The 19,486-nt window shown below is 46.1% G+C and overlaps 1 protein-coding gene across 1 annotated transcript in view; it reads right to left on the reverse strand.

Moving 5' to 3' along the window:
* Window positions 1-9,666, reverse strand: part of RAB10 (RAB10, member RAS oncogene family) — a 122,522-nt gene extending 112,856 nt beyond the window's left edge. Inside the window, exon 1 of the mRNA XM_089655658.1 lies at window positions 9,298-9,666. Within this exon, the coding sequence (XP_089511784.1) occupies window positions 9,298-9,424 (127 nt within the window). The 5' untranslated portion in view covers window positions 9,425-9,666. The remainder of the gene's footprint in view (window positions 1-9,297) is intronic.
* Between the last annotated feature and the right edge of the window lie 9,820 nt (window positions 9,667-19,486).

Genomic DNA, 19,486 nt, shown 5'->3' on the forward strand with positions numbered 1-19,486 from the left:
CCTGGTCAGGAAGGGGGGGAAATCCAATGCAGGGCGAGGGGTTAAATGATAATGACAGCCATTGGCCATCAGCTTGCTGGGTGGACTAGGCCTATCAGAGAGGAATTCAATGACTGAATTTTACAGCATGACATTCCTCCGGGAAAGATCCTAGTATGTCAGGAGCCGGGCCAGATGACGCTGCTGCCTTCACATTCAGCACACACCCAGAGCACATTCACCATTCAGCAATGACAGGCTCCACCTTCCATTGGCCAGGAAACAGCCGAGACTCTCAAAGAATTCAATTCTGAACTTTGTTCTGTTTATCGCAACACAGCATCCGAACCCGATGTGGTTCAGTCATGGAGCCTCAGAGGAGCTCTCCGAATACTCGCACACAGAGAAACGACAGGCCTTCCTGATGTCCTACTGCCGGGATTCCTCTGTGTCACTAGAACCACATCCAGGGTCTTTACAGAGGAAAGTATGGCCTGTTATAACAAACCTACATTCAAGGGTTACTAAACCCCGGACCCTGCATTCACTATAGCCGCTCTCCCCGGACCCTGCATTCACTATATCCGCTCTCCCCGGACCCTGCATTCACTATATCCGCTCTCCCCGGACCCTGCATTCACTATATCTGCTCTCCCCGGACCCTGCATTCACTATATCTGGTCTCCCCGGACCCTGCATTCACTATATCTGATCTCCCCGGACCCTGCATTCACTATATCCGCTCTCCCACAGTACACAGAACATGGAGATGCAATTATTTTGGTAAACAAACTGCTAGATACCTTTTCTCATCAGCAGTTAGAGCAGTCGTGACTTCTATCAGTGTCCAGCAGGGCACTGGTTAAAGCTTGTAGGAGTTTTCATTCTGATCACATGCACTCTCCAAAGAATACAAACCTAGCGATACACACTAAACTGAGCATGTGCTGAGTGTCTCCACACAATAGGTCTTATCAGGAGATAAGTGGGGAACACAATGCAGAGGATTGCGTTCAAAAAAGTAACTGACCGTTCCAAAAAACGCACTGGGTGAAAAACGCAGAGATGTGAACGTGTCCCATAGGAAATCATGTTAAATGGACTGTACTGTGTGTCTGCAAAATGCATAGGTGTGAACCTAGGGTGAACTGACCCTGGTATGTATATGTATGAATGTGAGTTAGGGACCTTCAATTGTACACCCCTTGAGGGTTAGGGATTGATGTGAATGTACTAAAATATATATATATAGTTAACCACAGCACCACCTGCCTGGAGTTTGCATGTTCTCCCTGTGCCTGCATAGGTTTCCTGCGGGTACTCCGGTTTCCTCCCACACTCCAAAGACATGCTGGTAGGTTAATTGGCTCCTGTCTAAATTGTCCCTAGTATGTGTATGTATGAATGAGGGTTAGGGACCTTAGATTGTACGCCCCTTGAGGGTTAGGGACCTTAGATTGTACACCCCTTGAGGGTTAGGGACCTTAGATTGTACACCCCTTGAGGGTTAGGGACCTTAGATTGTACACCCCTTGAGGGTTAGGGACCTTAGATTGTACACCCCTTGAGGGTTAGGGACCTTAGATTGTACACCCCTTGAGGGTTAGGGACCTTAGATTGTACACCCCTTGAGGGTTAGGGACCTTAGATTGTACACCCCTTGAGGGTTAGGGACCTTAGATTGTACGCCCCTTGAGGGTTAGGGACCTTAGATTGTACACCCCTTGAGGGTTAGGGACTGATGTGAATGTACAAAATATATATTTAAATTGAACCACAGCACCACCTGCCTGGAGTTTGCATGTTCTGCTTGTGTGGGTTTCCTCCGGGTACTCCGGTTTCCTCCCACACTCCAAAGACATGCTGGTAGGTGAATTGGCTCCTATCTAAATTGTCCCTAGTATATGTATGTATGAATGTAAGTTAGGGACCTTAGATTGTACACCCCTTGAGGGTTAGGGACCTTGGATTGTCCGCCCCTTGAGGGTTAGGGACCTTAGATTGTACGCCCCTTGAGGGTTAGGGACCTTAGATTGTACGCCCCTTGAGGGTTAGGGACCTTAGATTGTACGCCCCTTGAGGGTTAGGGACCTTGGATTGTATGCCCCTTGAGGGTTAGGGACCTTGGATTGTCCGCCCCTTGAGGGTTAGGGACTGATATGAATGTACAATATATGTAAAGCGCTGCATACATTGACAGCATTATATGTACCTGTAATAAATAAAACTTTTTTTTGCCAATATTTCATTTTTAGTGAGTTTTAAATGTATCGCATTAAAATGAACACGTGTTAAGCTTGCGTTTTCAAGAAAAAAAAAATTGACATGCGACTAAAAACATTTTTTGGTGCGTTTTTCAAGCACAACACAAAAGATGCAGCAAGCGGGACTTTTCAAGAAGGGGAACTGTTTTTCATGAGCTTTTGCTGCGCCGGGAGGGTTTTATTGCGGTAAAAGCACACTGGTGCGGACAGAGCCAACACACACACGAGATTATTTTTAGGCACACTGGATTGTGTTCACAACATTTATATATTAAAAAAACAAAAAAACAGACCACAGTTTCCCATCAATGAAGATGCAGAAAACCACAGCCCTTTGCTGCAGCCCAAAGTCCTCTGAGCTCGTGTCAAGGCAGCATGAACGCCTGACAAGCTGAACGCAAAAATGTCGCAAATCCCGCCCAACACGCAGAAATCACTCAGCATTTATAGCGTGGCGTCTTACCCCGGCTATACAATCCGTATCACGAATGTGGAAAGTATGCGGAAAATGCTGATAACTACTCCAGAAAAACTACAAGACTTCATTGAGAGGTCCTCATACCACTAAAGCAAAGGAATGCGTTGCAGAAATAAATTCGATGCGCCGCAGAACGATTCCACTGAACGGATGAGAAGAGGCCAGGATATATGGGTAGAAATCCGCATCATAAAGGCACAGTCCGCTACGCCGTATACCCAACACACAGCTATGAAGTGTTAAAGCCCGACAATTTACTCCTTCCTGTCTGCATCCAAATCGGGGAGATTTCCCTCCACTTCCTGTCCTAGAGAGGCAACGGGAAGTGAGGAAATCTCCCCCTCCAAGGATACATCCAATTAGGGCAGTGTTTCTCAACTCCAGTCCTCATGGACCCCCAACAGGTCATGTTTTCAGGATTTCCATTATTTTGCACAGGTGATTTGATCAGTTTCACTGCCTTAGTAATTACCACAGCTGTTTCATCTGAGGGAAATCCTGAAAACATGACCTGTTGGGGGTCCATGAGGACTGGAGTTGAGACACACTGAATTAGGGTCTCCGGTAGGGGAAACTTTAGCCCTAGGTTGGCTGTGTTAACAGCTGCGGTTGGAGCTGGATTTGCACCCTGCTGAACGGCCCTTGACACATTCTGGTCACAGCTAAAAATCGGCCAGTTTGTATCTAGCATCCAGAGGCAGCATTTAAGTTCCATGCACACTAGTGGGGTTTTTTTGGTTTTTTTGTTTTGGAAAAAACGCAGGAAATAGTGTTTAGAAGCATTAGTGTTTCAGTACATGTAGGAGAAAAAAAAAAGCTGTTAGCATTTTTTTTCTGCTGAATAAACGCTCCAAAAACAAACAAACAAAAAAAGAAAGCGCTGTTAGTAGTATTTAATTTTTTTTTTTTTGCTGCTGGAAAAATGCTCAAAAAAAAAAAAAAAGCTGTTAATAGCGTTTAGCTTTTTTTTTCTGCTGAACAAATAAATTAACAAAAAATTACAAGAACAAATAAATTAACAAAAAATTACAAAAACAAATGTTTTTTTCCTGCTCTTAGGGCTCGTTCACACTAGGCTGTTTTGCCAACGCTTGCCAAACGCCCCTATAGCTTTTGGCAAGCGTTGGTCCGGCGTTTGCGGAGCGTTATTAACGCTCCGCAAACGCCGCATGCGCGGTTTAGCGGCGGTTGCTAGGCGTTTGCCGAGCGTTAATAACGCCCCACAAACGCCTATAATGCAGTTTGAGTGGTGTTACCGCTCCGCAAACGCCCCGCAACCGCACCGCAAACGCCGGCCGGGCGTTTGCGGAGCGGCACCATAGACGAGAATAGGAGGCTTCAAAGCCTCCTGACTCGTCCAGAGGCGTCCGTTTTGCCGCAACGCAACGCGACGCAAACGCTCCTGTTAGAACAGCACCATGTGCTGTAATGCGCAGAATTGGCAGAGGCGTTTGGGAAGCGGTAAAAACGCTTCCCAAACGCCTCTCTGCCGCCTGCACACAAGGCTAGTGTGAATGTAGCCTTAGACAGACCGGGTCCACCTTCAGTAGCAGCAGACAGATGTAGGACAAAGGTGAGATGGAGAAGTCATTCATCCTGCAGGGAGTGCACCGATTAGTCACCGAGTCAAACACCTGAGATGCAGGTAATCACCATAACTAGGCAGGTGTGGGCCCAGCAATCTGCGATCCTTCCATACAGCTTAGTTACAAAACTCCAAGACATCCATGGTGTCCTTGCACCTTTCCTACCTGTACAGAAGATCAGGTTCACGCGTGGATCAGAGGGTCTCACCTGTGCAATTAAGGCCTGATGCAAGTGACACAAAAGCAGCATCTGAAGTTACACCTTCTAACATTTCAACCAGGTGCCCCTCTCATTCATCCATTGGCACCCTAGTGATCTTCACATTCATGCCTTGCAACAAAGTAAACCGGATACTGCCCTGAGGATTCCTCCCCAGAAGATAGATATCACTGTAGACTTTAGGACAAAGTTCTGCCTCCTACACCTTCCCCCGGTTTCCTGCTGTAAAGGATTCCAGAACATCACTGATCTCAGGTGAGAAGGTTGTTCACGATTCTGACACTGGAATCCATTCCTTGACTTGTGGGTCATACTGGATCTGGGTTTACTTGGCAGCAGAGGAATCAAAGGTTCTTCACACAGGTAGAACTTGCACCCCAACAAATTCCCTAAAACAGCATAAACTAAACTGGAGCTTTTCGTTTAGCAAGGCCAAACAGATCTGACAAATTATCAGGTCCACCATGGAAACCCTGAGAAGTCAACCACTACTAGAGGCCTATGGATATTGCCGAGGAGCTGAACAGACCCATGTTGAAGGAAGAATCCCCCCATTACACAGAGACGCCCACATGTGGATGAAGGTAGCAGAAGACCATTAGACACCTCCACCTGTGAATGGTAGAAACAGTCCTAGGTGGTGGAAGAACCCCCCCTAATAAAGAGTCACTAACATGTGGATGAACGTAGCATTCCCCATCTAGGAGAAACCCATGTGTGGATGGGAGATGCAATCCCCTACTGTAGACACGCTCACATGTGGATGGAAGTAGCATTCCCAATTCAGGAGATCCCCTCATATGGGTGGGAGTAGCACCCCCACATTGTAAAGACACTCACATGTGGATGGAAGTAGCATTCCCAATTCAGGAGATCCCCTCATATGGGTGGGAGTAGCACCCCCACATTGTAAAGACACTCACATGTGGATGGAAGTAGCATTCCCCATTCAGGAGATCCCCTCATATGGGTGGGAGTAGAACCCCCACATGTAGATGGAAGTAGCATTTCAGGAGATCCCCTCATATAGGTGGGAGAACCCCCACATTGTACAGACACTCACATGTGGATGGAAGTAGCATTCCCCATTTAAGTGATGCCCTCATATGGGTGGGAGTAGCACCCCCACATTGGAGAATTCTACTTCCATCCACATGTGCGTGTCTGTACAATGTGGGGGTGCTACTCCCACGCATATGAGGGGATCTCCTAAATGGGGAATGCTACTTCCATCCACATGAGTCTTTACATTCAGGAGATCCCCTCATATAGGTGGGAGTAGCACCCCCACATTGTAAAGACACTCACATGTAGATGGAAGTAGCATTCCCAATTCAGGAGATCCCCTCATATGGGTGGGAGTAGCACCCCCACATTGTAAAGACACTCACATGTGGATGGAAGTAGCATTCCCCATTCAGGAGATCCCCTCATATAGGTGGGAGTAGCACCCCCACATTGTAAAGACACTCACATGTGGATGGAAGTAGCATTCCCAATTCAAGAGATCCCCTCATATGGGTGGGAGTAGCACCCCCACATTGTAAAGACACTCACATGTGGATGGAAGTAGCATTCCCCATTCAGGAGATCCCCTCATATAGGTGGGAGTAGCACCCCCACATTGTAAAGACACTCACATGTGGATGGAAGTAGCATTCCCCATTTAGAAGATCCCCTCATATAGGTGGCAGTAGCACCCCCACATTGTAAAGACACTCACATGTAGATGGAAGTAGCATTCCCCATTCAGGAGATCCCCTCATATAGGTGGGAGTAGCACCCCCACATTGTAAAGACACTCACATGTGGATGGAAGTAGCATTCCCCATTCAGGAGATCCCCTCATATAGGTGGGAGTAGCACCCCCACATTGTAAAGACACTCACATGTAGATGGAAGTAGCATTCCCCATTCAGGAGATCCCCTCAAATGGCTGAGACAGCAAGCAGGAGCCGTTGACTCCCGCTGCTGTCAATCACAGCCAGCCAATGAGGAGAGAGGGGGCGGGGCCAAGCCACAACTGTGTGTGTGAATGAACACACGTAGCAGCGGGTGCCCCCATAACAAGCTGCTTGCTGTGGAGGGCACCTGACCAGGAGGAGCCAGAAAGATGAAGGTGGTGTATATACAGTATAGAATACACCATACAATAGTGGTACACCCCTAGTTCCCCCCTCCCTTGTATGAATAGGTGGTAGGGTCTCACCGATGGTGAAGATGAAGGTAGCATTGTATATCCACTTGCCTACAGGGCACTTTCACCCCCTTCCTGCCCAGGCCAATTTTCTGCTTTTTGTGCTGTTGCACTTTCAATGACAATTGTGCGGTCATGCAACACTGTACACATGAAATTTGTATCTTTTTGGAGACATATAGAGCTTTCTTTTGGTGGTATTTATTCACCATTGAGGCTTTTATTTTTTGCTAAACAAATGAAAAAAAAAAAAAAGACCAAAAATTTTGAAAAATATATTTTTTTTTCTTAGTTTCTGATATAATATTTTTCAAACAGGTAATATTTCTCCTTCATTGACGTGTGCTGAAATGGCTGAACTGTTGGGTACTGGTGAGGCAGCACCAATAGGCTGCACTGATGGGTACTGGTGAGGCAGCACCAATAGGCCGATGGACACCAACAATCACTGACTGGCAGCACTGATGGACACTGTTGGGGGCTGCACTGGACTGCCTCTGATTTTTAAATACAATTGCCAACTGTCGGCTCTTCTCTTTCCTCGTGCAGTGACAGCGTGAGGAAAGTGCAGCTGATAACCGGCAACTGTATTTACATGGTGATAAACTGTCACTCGACACAGCTGATGACATGGTAAATGGGCGCTGTGATTGGCTCTTTACCATGTCATGTGATTAGCACTGTCCAACAGACACAGGGATCACACGGCTTGCCGGGTGCATGCCCCAGGGGGTGGGTGGGAGGCGTGCTTCTGGAAGACATCATATGACGCCCTCCCTGAACTAGACCACGTTGTAACAGTCATTCGGCTATAGCCCGGTCAAGTGGATATACAGTGATATATATATATATGTATCTCATTAGTGGCACGCTTCTCTCTCCCCCCAGGTATAGATGGTAGGGTCTCACCAATGGTGGAGACGAAGGTGGTGACGTGCATATACAGTGCCCCCATATACATATAATAATGGTACACCCCCCCCCCCCCTCATGGGTAGGTAGGGCCTCACAAATGGTGGAGACGAAGGTGGTGACGTGCATATACAGTGACCCCCATATACATATAATAATGGTACACCCCCCCCCCTCATGGGTAGGTAGGGCCTCACCAATGGTGGAGACGAAGGTGGTGACGTGCATATACAGTGACCCCCATATACATATAATAATGGTACACCCCCCCCCCCCCCCATGGGTAGGTAGGGCCTCACCAATGGTGGAGATGAGGGTGGTGTTGTATATACAGTGACCCCCATATACATATAATAATGGTACCCCCCCCCCCATGGGTAGGTAGGGCCTCACCAATGGTGGAGACGAAGGTGGTGATGTGCATATACAGTGACCCCCATATATATATAATAATGGTACACCCCCCCCCCCCATGGGTAGGTAGGGCCTCACCAATGGTGGAGACGAAGGTGGTGATGTGCATATACAGTGACCCCCATATACATATAATAATGGTACACCCCCCCCCCCCCATGGGTAGGTAGGGCCCCACCAATGGTGGAGATGAGGGTGGTGTTGTATATACAGTGACCCTCCCCATATAATAGTGGTACACCCCCCACGCGCTGTAGGTATAGGTGGTAGGGTCTCACTGATGGTGGAGATGAAGGTGGTGCTGTATATAGTGCCCCCCCATATAATAGTGGCACAGCCCTCTCCTCAACATATATAGGTGGTGGGGTCTCACCGATGGTGGTGTTGTATATACAGTGACCCCCCCAATATAATAGTGGTACACCCCTCCCCCCCATAGGTAGGTATAGGTGGTAGGGTCTCACCGATGGTGGAGATGAAGGTGGTGTATATACAGTGACCCCCCATATAGTAGTGGTACACCCCTCCCCCCCCATAGGTAGGTAGGGTCTCACCGATGGCGGAGATGAAGGTGGTGTATATACAGTGACCCCCCCCCCCATATAGTAGTGGTACACCCCTCCCCCCCATAGGTAGTTAGGTGGTAGGGTCTCACCGATGGCGGAGATGAAGGTGGTGTATATACAGTGACCACCCCCCCATATAGTAGTGGTACACCCCTCCCCCCCCCCATAGGTAGGGTCTCACCGATGGCGGAGATGAAGGTGGTGTATATACAGTGACCACCCCCCCCATATAGTAGTGGTACACCCCTCCCCCCCCATAGGTAGGTAGGGTCTCACCGATGGCAGAGATGAAGGTGGTGTATATACAGTGACCCCCCCCCCATATAGTAGTGGTACACCCCTCCCCCCCATAGGTAGGTAGGTGGTAGGGTCTCACCGATGGCGGAGATGAAGGTGGTGTATATACAGTGACCACCCCCCCATATAGTAGTGGTACACCCCTCCCCCCCCCCATAGGTAGGTAGGTAGGTGGTAGGGTCTCACCGATGGCGGAGATGAAGGTGGTGTATATACAGTGACCCCCCCCCCCATATAGTAGTGGTACACCCCTCCCCCCCATAGGTAGGTAGGTGGTAGGGTCTCACCGATGGCGGAGATGAAGGTGGTGTATATACAGTGACCACCCCCCCATATAGTAGTGGTACACCCCTCCCCCCCAATAGGTAGGTGGTAGGGTCTCACCGATGGTGGAGATGAAGGTGGTGTTGAAGGCATCGTCCGAGAAGCGGAAGAGGACGCAGGTCTTGCCGACCCCCGAGTCCCCGATGAGTAGCAGTTTGAAGAGCAGGTCGTAGGTCTTCTTCGCCATGGGCCCGCCGCTGTGTCACACTCCCTCCTCCTGGGACCGCCGCTGGGCGGGAGGGGGGCTCCTCATACACGGGGCCTTCCCCTGTACCGGGCTGACGGGACGGACGGCTCTGGACTCGGCGTTCCGGACTCCGGCTCGGCTCTCCTCCCTTCGCCCTGTCTGACTCCTCCTTCCTAGGCCTCGCCGCCGGGGAAAGAGATAGACTCCGGACAAATGGCGGCCCCTCCCCCTCACAACGCCAACACCAATGGCGCGAGCACGCGGGACACGCCCCGGACAACGGCAGCGAGCGCGTACGGACGGGGCCTCGACTAGCGCGCGCGTGCTCAAACACTCAAAGGACTTTTTTTTTCTTTATATAAACTTTATCGTCCAGGTAGAGATGGAAACAAGACACTCATTCCTGTAGTGAAATAATCAGGAAGTCAGCCAATCACGTGACTGATTTCAAGGGATGTCCCCTATAGCTGAACTTGGGGTGTGCTGTTCCTCCTTGCCCCCCCCCCCCCGCTTGACCTCCGGATGGTTTTACCCCTTTCATGAGCAGGCTATTTCTGCTATTCAGCACTGCGCTACTTTAAGCCCTGGTTCATGCACAAATTCCGCCAGAGCTTTGCTGGACGACTTCTCAGCGACTTTAGAGTGGTTTTTAAAGCGACTTTAGGCCGCTTTCACACTGATTGGTGCGTTAAAGCGCAAACATGCACCAAAATGCAAAAAAAAAAAACGCATTCCTTCATTGAAATGAATGGAAACCACATAAAAAAACAGCACACCTGTGGGAAGTTCTCAAACCCCGGGATCGCATGGCCAAGGAAAAGCGCACTCAATGGTGCCCTTCTCATTTTGGAAACGGTTCCTGGTGGACTGCAGTGCGATTTCAGCCCCATAGACTTCTATATCATCTCACTGAAGTCGCATCAGCGTAGATAGGAAGCATTCCTATACAGTTTTGATGGATTCAGGTTTTTTTTTAACCCTCACCTCTCCTCCCTGGTCATCCTTCATCCATGGATTTTGATACAGCTGCGATTTTTGGAGCCTTCCTTCAATCGATCGACTGATTTTTTATTTTTTTTTTACCAGAAGACCTGCGGAATACATTTTGGCCTCAACTTATGAAACATTTTATTTGTATTAGATATGTTTTATAACAGAAAGTAGAATTTTTTTATTTTTTTGTTCATAATTTTCGTTTATATAACCACTTGCCCTCTGGAAGACTTATCCTCCCCACCTTCTCGACCAGACCATTGTTTTGCTATTCAGCACTGCGCTACTTTAACCACTTCAAGTCAGGGCACTCTCACACCCTTCCAGTCCAGGCCAATTTTCAGCTTTCAGCGCTATCACACTTTGAATGACAATTGCGCGGTCATGCAACACTGTACCCATATGAATTTTATTCAGACAGATAGCACTTTATTTTGGTGGTATTTTTTATGAGATTTTTATTTTTTTGCTACATAAATTAAAAAGTTCACAAATTTTGAAAAAAAAGTGTTTTTTCTTATAAAATTTTGCAAATAAATAATCTGTCTTCATAAATCTTGGCCAAAATGTATTCATCTATCTTTTTAGTTAAAAAAAAAATAACCCAAATTAGTTTATATTGAAAAATTATAATTTTTCAAATATTTTTTTTTTACATTTTTATTTATTTATTTTTTTTTTTGTACATACCGTCACCCTAGTGGTACGGTGTCACCATAGTGGCACTGTACTACTTGTGGGGGGTGATGAAATTTTTTTTTCTTTTTTTTACACTGATTGCTTTTACACCTATAAAGGCTGTAAAAGCAATCCTTTCTCCTTCAAATATTTTTTTTACATTTTCATTTTTTTTTATGTTGTTATTATTTATGGTTTTTTTTTAACATACTGTGACCCTAGCAGTGCAGTGTCACCATGGTGACACTGTACTACTTGTGGGGGGTGATGAAGTTTTTTTTTTCTTTTTTTACACTGATTGCTTTTACACCTAGAAAGGTTGTAAAAGCAATCATTTCTCCTCTCTGGCTGCATTCTTTCAGCCACTGAAAAATATTGTGTGAGCTGTGATTGGTCACAGCTTGTCACATGGTAAAAGGCTGTTGTGAATAGCCCTGTACCATGTGACCTCTGTGATCATTCACAGATTTTACATGTAGTAAGCAATGATGTCAGAAGTGACATCTTGCTTACTACTCTTCATGTGATCACTGACTGGCCAATCAGTGATCACATGATCGGAACCTCACACAGAGGTCCCGTACAGCGATCGGTGTTCCACTGTGTCCAGAGGACACGGCTGACACTGAACATGGTGCCGCATTCTCCCAGGGAGCGCGCACAGACAATGAATGCGGGGTGACTTTTAGAAACATCGGCAGCGCTCCCATCCAGCCATTTATCTACATGGTCCGGATGGGAAGTGGCTAACTGACAATTGCGCCATCATGCCGCACTCCACCCAAATGAAATTTATATAATTTTTTTTCTCACAAATAGAGCTTTCTTTTAGTGGTATTTGAGTGTTTTTTTTTAAATTTTTTGTACTAAAAACAGAATAAGACCGAAAATGTTTAAAAAATATATATATTTTTTACTTTTTGCTGTAAAACATATATTATAGCATATATATTGCAATAAAAAAAATACAATTTCTTCATAAATGGAGGCCAAAATGTATTCTGCTACATGATTTTGGTATAAAAGAAAATCCCAATAAGTGTATATTAATTACACAGGTCTGTGACTAAAAAGCTGTTTGATTACTTTTGTCTGATTTCCATGTATTTTGGTTTGCTGAAAACAAATAAAATATTGAAAAAACTCCTAGACGTCATGATTTGCCACAAAATGCAAAATTGTCTTCAAATTTTTTTTAATTTTTGGTATTTTTTATATTATGGGTTTTTAACCAAATTTAAAGTCCAAATTACTATTAATTAATTTACATAAGTGCATTTAAGATATAAAATGCCCAAAAAACCTTAACGGGGTTGTACGAGTTATGTAAAAAAAAATATAGCGCTGTAAATCTGATGGTCAGCAATATATACATAAGCTAAGCAGGGTTTTAGGGGAAAAAAATTCTATTTCCTCATTTCCCTTGTTCTCTTCTGGCCCTTTGTTGTTGTTTGCAGGTAAACAATCTCTGCCCCACCCCCCTGCAAAGGGGGTGAATACAAGTGCTGCTGTAACGGACCGCCTAGCAGCACCACTAGCACTCCACTGGTCAGGTGTGCCCAGAGCGCAGAATCTAAGCCCCAGGGTACTTGTTCACCAGAGCCCCTGATGGTGGGGATGGACTTGGAGTACCCCGAGACCAGGTCGCGACTACTGAGCACGCCCCTGGGAGAGCCCAGGGGCTCCAACAGGGGAGAGCCTGATATGAGGAGGTCGGGTGACCCCGATGGGATGGATGGCTGAGCAAGTGCGAAGTCAGACGGGCCGAGTCGGTAACAGAGAGGACGGTATGGTACAAGACAGCGGGCAGAGAATCGTCGGGTCACACGCCAGGTCAGCAACAGCAGGTCAGAACTAATGAGGGGCATTCAGAAGAGAGGTCAGGCAAAGCAAGGGTCTGGGCAGGAGAAATCAGCAGGTCAAGAACAATTCGGATCAAATAACTTACAAGGTACAGGTTCGCAGGATACAGGATGCAGGTAAGACCAGAAGGCACTGAATGACAGCTCAGATACATTTAAATATTCCGCCCTGCGCTGCCATTGGTGCCCAGCGGGCGGCCGCGGCTTCTACTGCGCATGCGCGAACTCGAACGCCGCGGCCGGCCCGGACCTAGTGCCCGCGTCCCTGCACAGGGCGGCGCACTGCGCCTGCGCCGGGACCATCGCTGCGGGGATCGCGGAGATCCCTGACAGCTGCTCTGAGTGACATGTCTGACTACTGGGATACTCAGCAGCATGCTGTATGTGTAAGCCCCAGCCCTGAGTCTGTGCTTCTAATGGTAGAAGGGGTTAATCTTTCCTGAAGAATCCAGTGGGTTGGATCCCAATTACCCTTGTTTTCTGTGTCTATGGGACAGTCGAGCCGACACAATCACTGGACCAAGAAGAGTTGGCAGCCGAGGGTGCTAACAGTCGGTAAAAAAAATGTCCTCCGAGAAACTTTGGTACCTTCCCATAAAGTTCTTCTACCACCTCTCCACATAAAATTGGGATTGATGAAGCAATTCATAAAATCACTTCCAAGAGATGGAGAATGCTTCAAATACTTGGTCACCAAGTTTCCAGGCCTGTCGGAGGCAAAATTGCAGGAAGGCGTGGTCGTCGGACCAGACATTAGAAGGCTTCTAGTTGATCAAGAGTTTGTCAATACCATGACGGATCCTCACAAAGAAGGGTGGATTGCATTTAAAGAAGTCGTACAGAAATGTTTAGGCAATAACAAAGATCCTCACTACAAAAAGATCGTCGGAATGAAAGCATTTCAAGCTTTAGGTTGCCTGATGAGTTTGAAAGTGCATTTCCTCCAGTCCCACCTTGACTACTTTCCTGAAAATTTGGGAGTTGTGAGTGAGGAACAAGGTGAACGATTCCACTAAGACATTAAAGAGATGGAAAGGAGATACCAGGGAAAATGGAGCATTACAATGATGGCAGACGACTGTTGGATGCTTCAGAGAGACATTCCAAATGCTACTCACAAGCGTAAATGCACCAAGAGGAGCCTCACAGGGAAGAAGAATCGAGTTTAGTGTGTGTCGGTGAGCTCATTTCAGTTCAAAAAAGGATTTTCATGAAAAAATTGTAATAAAACTTAAATTTTCTAAGTCTATTTCCATTTATTTTGAGGTATTGCCTTATTTTACATAGTTACCTAAATTGTCAGGAAACGTGATGTCCTATGACAAAATGGAGGTCATTTTCGGATTCAGCGCACCAAAAAACAAAAAACTTTTTGCAGACCTGTGTAATTATTATACAGGATTTATATAGCGCCAACAGTTTGCGCAGTGCTTTACAATATAACGGGAGACAGTACAATTTCAATACATGTCAGAACAGAAGGAATAGGAGGGCCCGGCTCGTGGAGCTTGCAATCTAAAGGAAGGGGGAGGTGATACAAAAGGTGATAACTGCGGGGGATGATCTGGCAGAGGTGATTCAAGTACAGTTCTTAGGTGGAGGTGGAGTAGGCTTCCCTGAAGAAGTGAGTTTTCAAAGATCGCCTAAAGGCAGACAGGGTGGGGGTTGACTGGACATACTGTGGTAGGGAGTTCCAGAGGATGGGAGAGGCTCTGGAGAAGTCCTGGAGGCGAGCGTGGGAGGAGGTGATGAGGGAGCTAGAGAGGAAGATATCATGGGAGGAGCGGAGTGGGCGATTTGGGCGGTATTTGTGGATGAGGTTGGTGATGTAGCTAGGGGCAGTGTTGTGGATGGCTTTGTAAGCTATGGTTAGTATTAATTGGTTTGCGTGAAAGTTACAGTGTCTGCAAATGGCGGTATACAGCAGAGAAAATAATTATTTGATTCCCTGTAGATGTTGTAAGTTTGCCCACTTATAAAGAAATGAAGGTCTATAATTTTTATCATAGGTGTATTTTAAATGATAGAAACAGAATATCAACCACAAATCCAGAAAAAAACACAATACAAATGTTATAAAATAAGTTGCAGTTCAGGGAGTAAAATAAGTATTTGATCCCAAAGCAAAACATGACTTGGTGGAGAAATCCTTGTTGGGAAGCACAGAGGCAAGACGTTTCTTGTAGTTGGTTACCAGGTTTGCACACATCTCAGGAGGGATTTCGGTCCACTCTTCTTTACAGATCTTCTCTAAATCCTTAATGTTTCTTGGCTGTCACTTGGCAACTAGAAGTTTCAGCTACCCCTATACATTTTCTATAGGATTAAGGTCTGGAGACTGGCTAGGCCACTCCATGACCTTCTTTTGTCACTCCTTTGTTGCCTTGGCAGTATGTATTGGGTCATTGTCATGCTGGAAGACCCATCCACAACCTATCTTTGGTGTTCTGGCTGAGGGAAAAAGGTTCTCCAAGATTTTACAATACATGGCCCCGTCTATTGGCCCCTCAATGCGGCAAAGTCGGCCCGTACCTTTAGCAGAGAAACAGCCCCAAGGCATAATGTTTCCACCTCCATGCTGGACTGTAGGATGGAGTTCTTAGGGTCATAGTCGGCATTTTTCTTCCTCCAAACACGGCAAGTCCAGGTCATTCCAAAGAGCTCAATTTTGGCCTCATTTGATCACAACACTTTCTCCCAATCCTCTGAATCATTTAGATGTTCATTGGCAAACTTCATACGGGCCTGTACATGTGCCTTCTTGAGGAGGGGGACCTTGCGGGCACTGCAGGATTTCAGTCCATGGCGGTGTATTGTGTTACCAATGGTTTGTTTGGTGACTGTGGTCCCAGCTGCCTGGAGATCATTCACAATCTCCTCCCATGTAGTTTTGGGCTGATCCCTCACTTTTCTCATGACCATCCTTACCCCATGAGGGGAAATCTTGCATGGAGCTCCAGACCGAGGGCAATTGATGTTTATTTTGTATTTCTTCCATTTGCGAATAATCGCTCCAACAGTTGTCTCCTTCTCACCAAGCTTCTTGCTGATGGCCTTGTAGCCCATTCCAGCCTTGTGCAGGTCTGCCATCTTGTCCCTGACATATTTTGACAGCACTTTAGTCTTGCCCATGGTGGTGGTGAGGTTTGAATGGAAGAAAGAGATTCTGTGGACAGGTGTCTTGTATACATATAATGAGTTGTCATTAGGAGCTCCTTCTTACATTGAGAGGACTAATCTGTGTACCACATGAGCACATCGCCAATCTGTGGGAGCCAGAATCATTGTTGGGTGGTAGGGGATCAAACACTTATTTTACTCACTGAACTGAAACTCAATTTTTAACATTTGTATCGTGTTTTTTCTGGATTTTTGGTTGATATTCTGTCTCTATCATTTAAAAGACACTGATGATCAAAATGATAGACCTTCATTTCTTTGTAAGTGGGCAAACTTCAAATCTGCAGGGGATCAAATAATTATTTTTCCCACTGTACTGTATATACACTGGAATTTTTAAGTTTTTTTTTAATACTAGTAATGGTGGCTACTTATAGCGAGACCGCGATACTACAGCGGGCATTCTGACACTAAAGGCCAGTTCACACTATGCGTATCAGTGTGCTTTTTTCTGCATCTAAAACACGCAAAAGTAGGTTACATGGTTGTCATTGTCATAGTTCACATCAGTGCTTGTAGTTCCAGTGCATTCTGGTTGCAGGAAAAAAAAAAGTAGAACAGGCTGCATTTTTTAATGCACATAACTGTACTGGAACGCGGTAAAACGCATCAAAAATGCACCGGACTGCACCGAAACACACCAAAAATGCACATGTTCCTATTTAGATTGAAGAAAAAGAGAGAGAAAAAAATGAACTGGAATGCATATAAAACGCACTAGAATGCGTCAAAAAACGCAGCAGAATGCATCAAAAACCCACGTGGAGAAACGCATCAAGAACGCAGCATCTGGACTGTGTTTCTATAGTGTAAACCGGCCCTAAGGACTAGTTCATACTAGATGCGTCCAGTGCGTTTGTTTCTGCATCAAAAATGCATGTACAGTGATTTCCATGTATTCCAATGGCCCTAGTTCACACCAGTGCAGTCAGTTCCAGTCAGTTTCCAGTGCAGAAAAAAAAGGACAGAACAGGCTGCATTATTTCTGTACAGAACTGTACTGGAATGTGGTCAAATGTATCAAAAGTGCACCAAAAACGCACATGTCCCTATTTAGATTGAAGAAAAAGAGAGGGAAAAAAATGAACTGGAATGCATAAAAACGCACCGGAATGCGTCAAAAACCCACGTGCAGAAACGCATCCAGAACACATCTGGACTAGGTTTCTATAGTGTAAACCGGCCCTAAGAACTAGTTCATACTAGATGCGGTCCAGTGCATTTCTTTCTGCATAAAAAAATGCATGTACAGTGATTTCCATGTATTCCAATGGCCCTAGTTCACACCAGTGCAGTCAGTTTCAAGTGCAGAAAAAAAAGTAGGACATGCTGCATTTTTTCTGCACAGAACTGTACTGGAACATGGCAAACTGCATCAAAACTGCACCAGAACGGAGTGTGGTGTGAACTGTAATCAAAAACGTATCCGGAATGCATCCAAAGTGCGTTTCTGTGCAGTGAACTGGCCCTATCTGACACTGGGTGGGAACTGACTAACTGGCACTGACATCTCCAGTGACAATAATACAGTGATCAGTTCTAATAAAAAGCACTAACACTGTACTAATGGCATTGGGCAGGAAGGGGTTAACCTCTGGGGCAATCAAAGGGTTAACAATGTGCTGTTTTACTAGGTCAGTGGTAGGCAACCTGCAGCTCTCTAGCTGTTGTGGAACTACATTTCTCATGAGGCATTGCCAAGATTACAAAACTGACAGTTACAGCTATGAATTGCAGAGGCATGATGGAACTTGTAGTCCTGCGGCTCTCAGGTTGCCTACCCCTGTACTAGGGGATGTGCTGGGTTTTTCTCCCTGCTTTGCAGATAGATAGAAAGCAGCATGTCCCTGATGACAGGAGAGAGATCTGTGTTGTTTACACTCACACATCTCTTCCCTCTCAGCTTCTCTGTTGATCATCAAGTCCTGGCCATGAATCGTTGATTGGGCTCCAGTGATTGACATTTCCGAGAGCCAATGACAGCGTGGGTAGGGTGGCACTTGCACCCCCTACCCGGAAATGCAAAAATCATGCATTTATGCGGGATTTTGCACAGTGTGCCCGCCCGTAGCAGTATCTATTAAGACTGTCAGCAGATCGGCCTCTGCAAAATTCGACAAATGGAGAGCAACTGACACAGTCAGTAGGGTATTTAACCTCTTCACGCTGGCCGAACGCAAATGTGCGGCCTCCCGGCGCCTGGGCCTAGACGCCGAGCGGCCACACATTTGTGTTCCATTAAAAAAAGGACATATGTGCTGAGAGCGCGCACTCCCAGCTCACATGTCCGGTACTCACTGAAAGGTCCTGATCTCCTCTTTTGATCAGGACCTTTCCCGATCATGTGATTGCGTGTCACAGTGGTCGCATGACCCTAAAACCCACCCTCTGAAACTCTTAAAGTGCTGGGCGGCGCCGGCGTGAAGGGGTTAAGGTGTATCAAATGGGTCCTGCTATGTTGGCTCTGAGGAAGAGGGCTTGCCCTTGAAACATGTAAGTCACTGTGAATTCCCAGAAGGTATATCCTTGAGTATTTGCTTATTTATTTCAGGTACTTATATATCACTGTCAATTTACGCAGCGCTTTACATATATATTGTACATTCACATCAGTTCCTAACCCTCAAGGGGTGTACAGTCTAAGGTCCCTAACTCATATTCATATATATACTAGGGACAATTTAGACAGGAGCCAATTAACCTACCAGCATGTCTTTGGAGGGTGGGAGGAAACTGGAGTACCTGGAGGAAACCCAGGCAGGCACAGGGAGAACATGCAAACTCTGGGCAGGTGGTGGCGTGGTTGTGATTTGAACCAATGACCCTAGTACTGCCAGGCCGAAGTGCTAACCATTTAGCCACTGTGCGGCCCTTTGCATCAACAATTTTCATACTTTTGGCTCTGTATGCCACCAGAATTAATTAAAACAAAACAATCCAAATGAATCTGAAGTGCAGACTTTCAGCTTTAATTCAAGGGGTTTACCACATAAACATCAAGTACAAATTTTAGGAAGTGCAACCATTTTTATATACAGTCCCTCCATTTTCAGGGGCTCAAATGCAATTGGACAACTGAATATAATCATAAATAAAATGTTAATTTGTAATATTTTGTTGAGAATCCTTTACTGGCAATGACTGCCTGAAGTCTGGAACCCATGGACATTACCAGACTGGGTTTCCTCCTTTCTGACGCTTTGCCTGAAGTCTGGAACCCATGGACATGACCAAAGACTGGGTTTCCTCCTTTCTGATGCTTTGCCTGAAGTCTGGAACCCATGGACATGACCAAAGACTGGGTTTCCTCCTTTCTGATGCTTTGCCAGGCTCTAACTGCAGCTGTCTT

Source organism: Staurois parvus, unplaced genomic scaffold, assembly GCF_062004578.1.
Source record: "Staurois parvus isolate SC_StPar_1 unplaced genomic scaffold, SC_StPar_1.0 ptg000860l, whole genome shotgun sequence".
NCBI lineage: Eukaryota > Metazoa > Chordata > Amphibia > Anura > Ranidae > Staurois > Staurois parvus.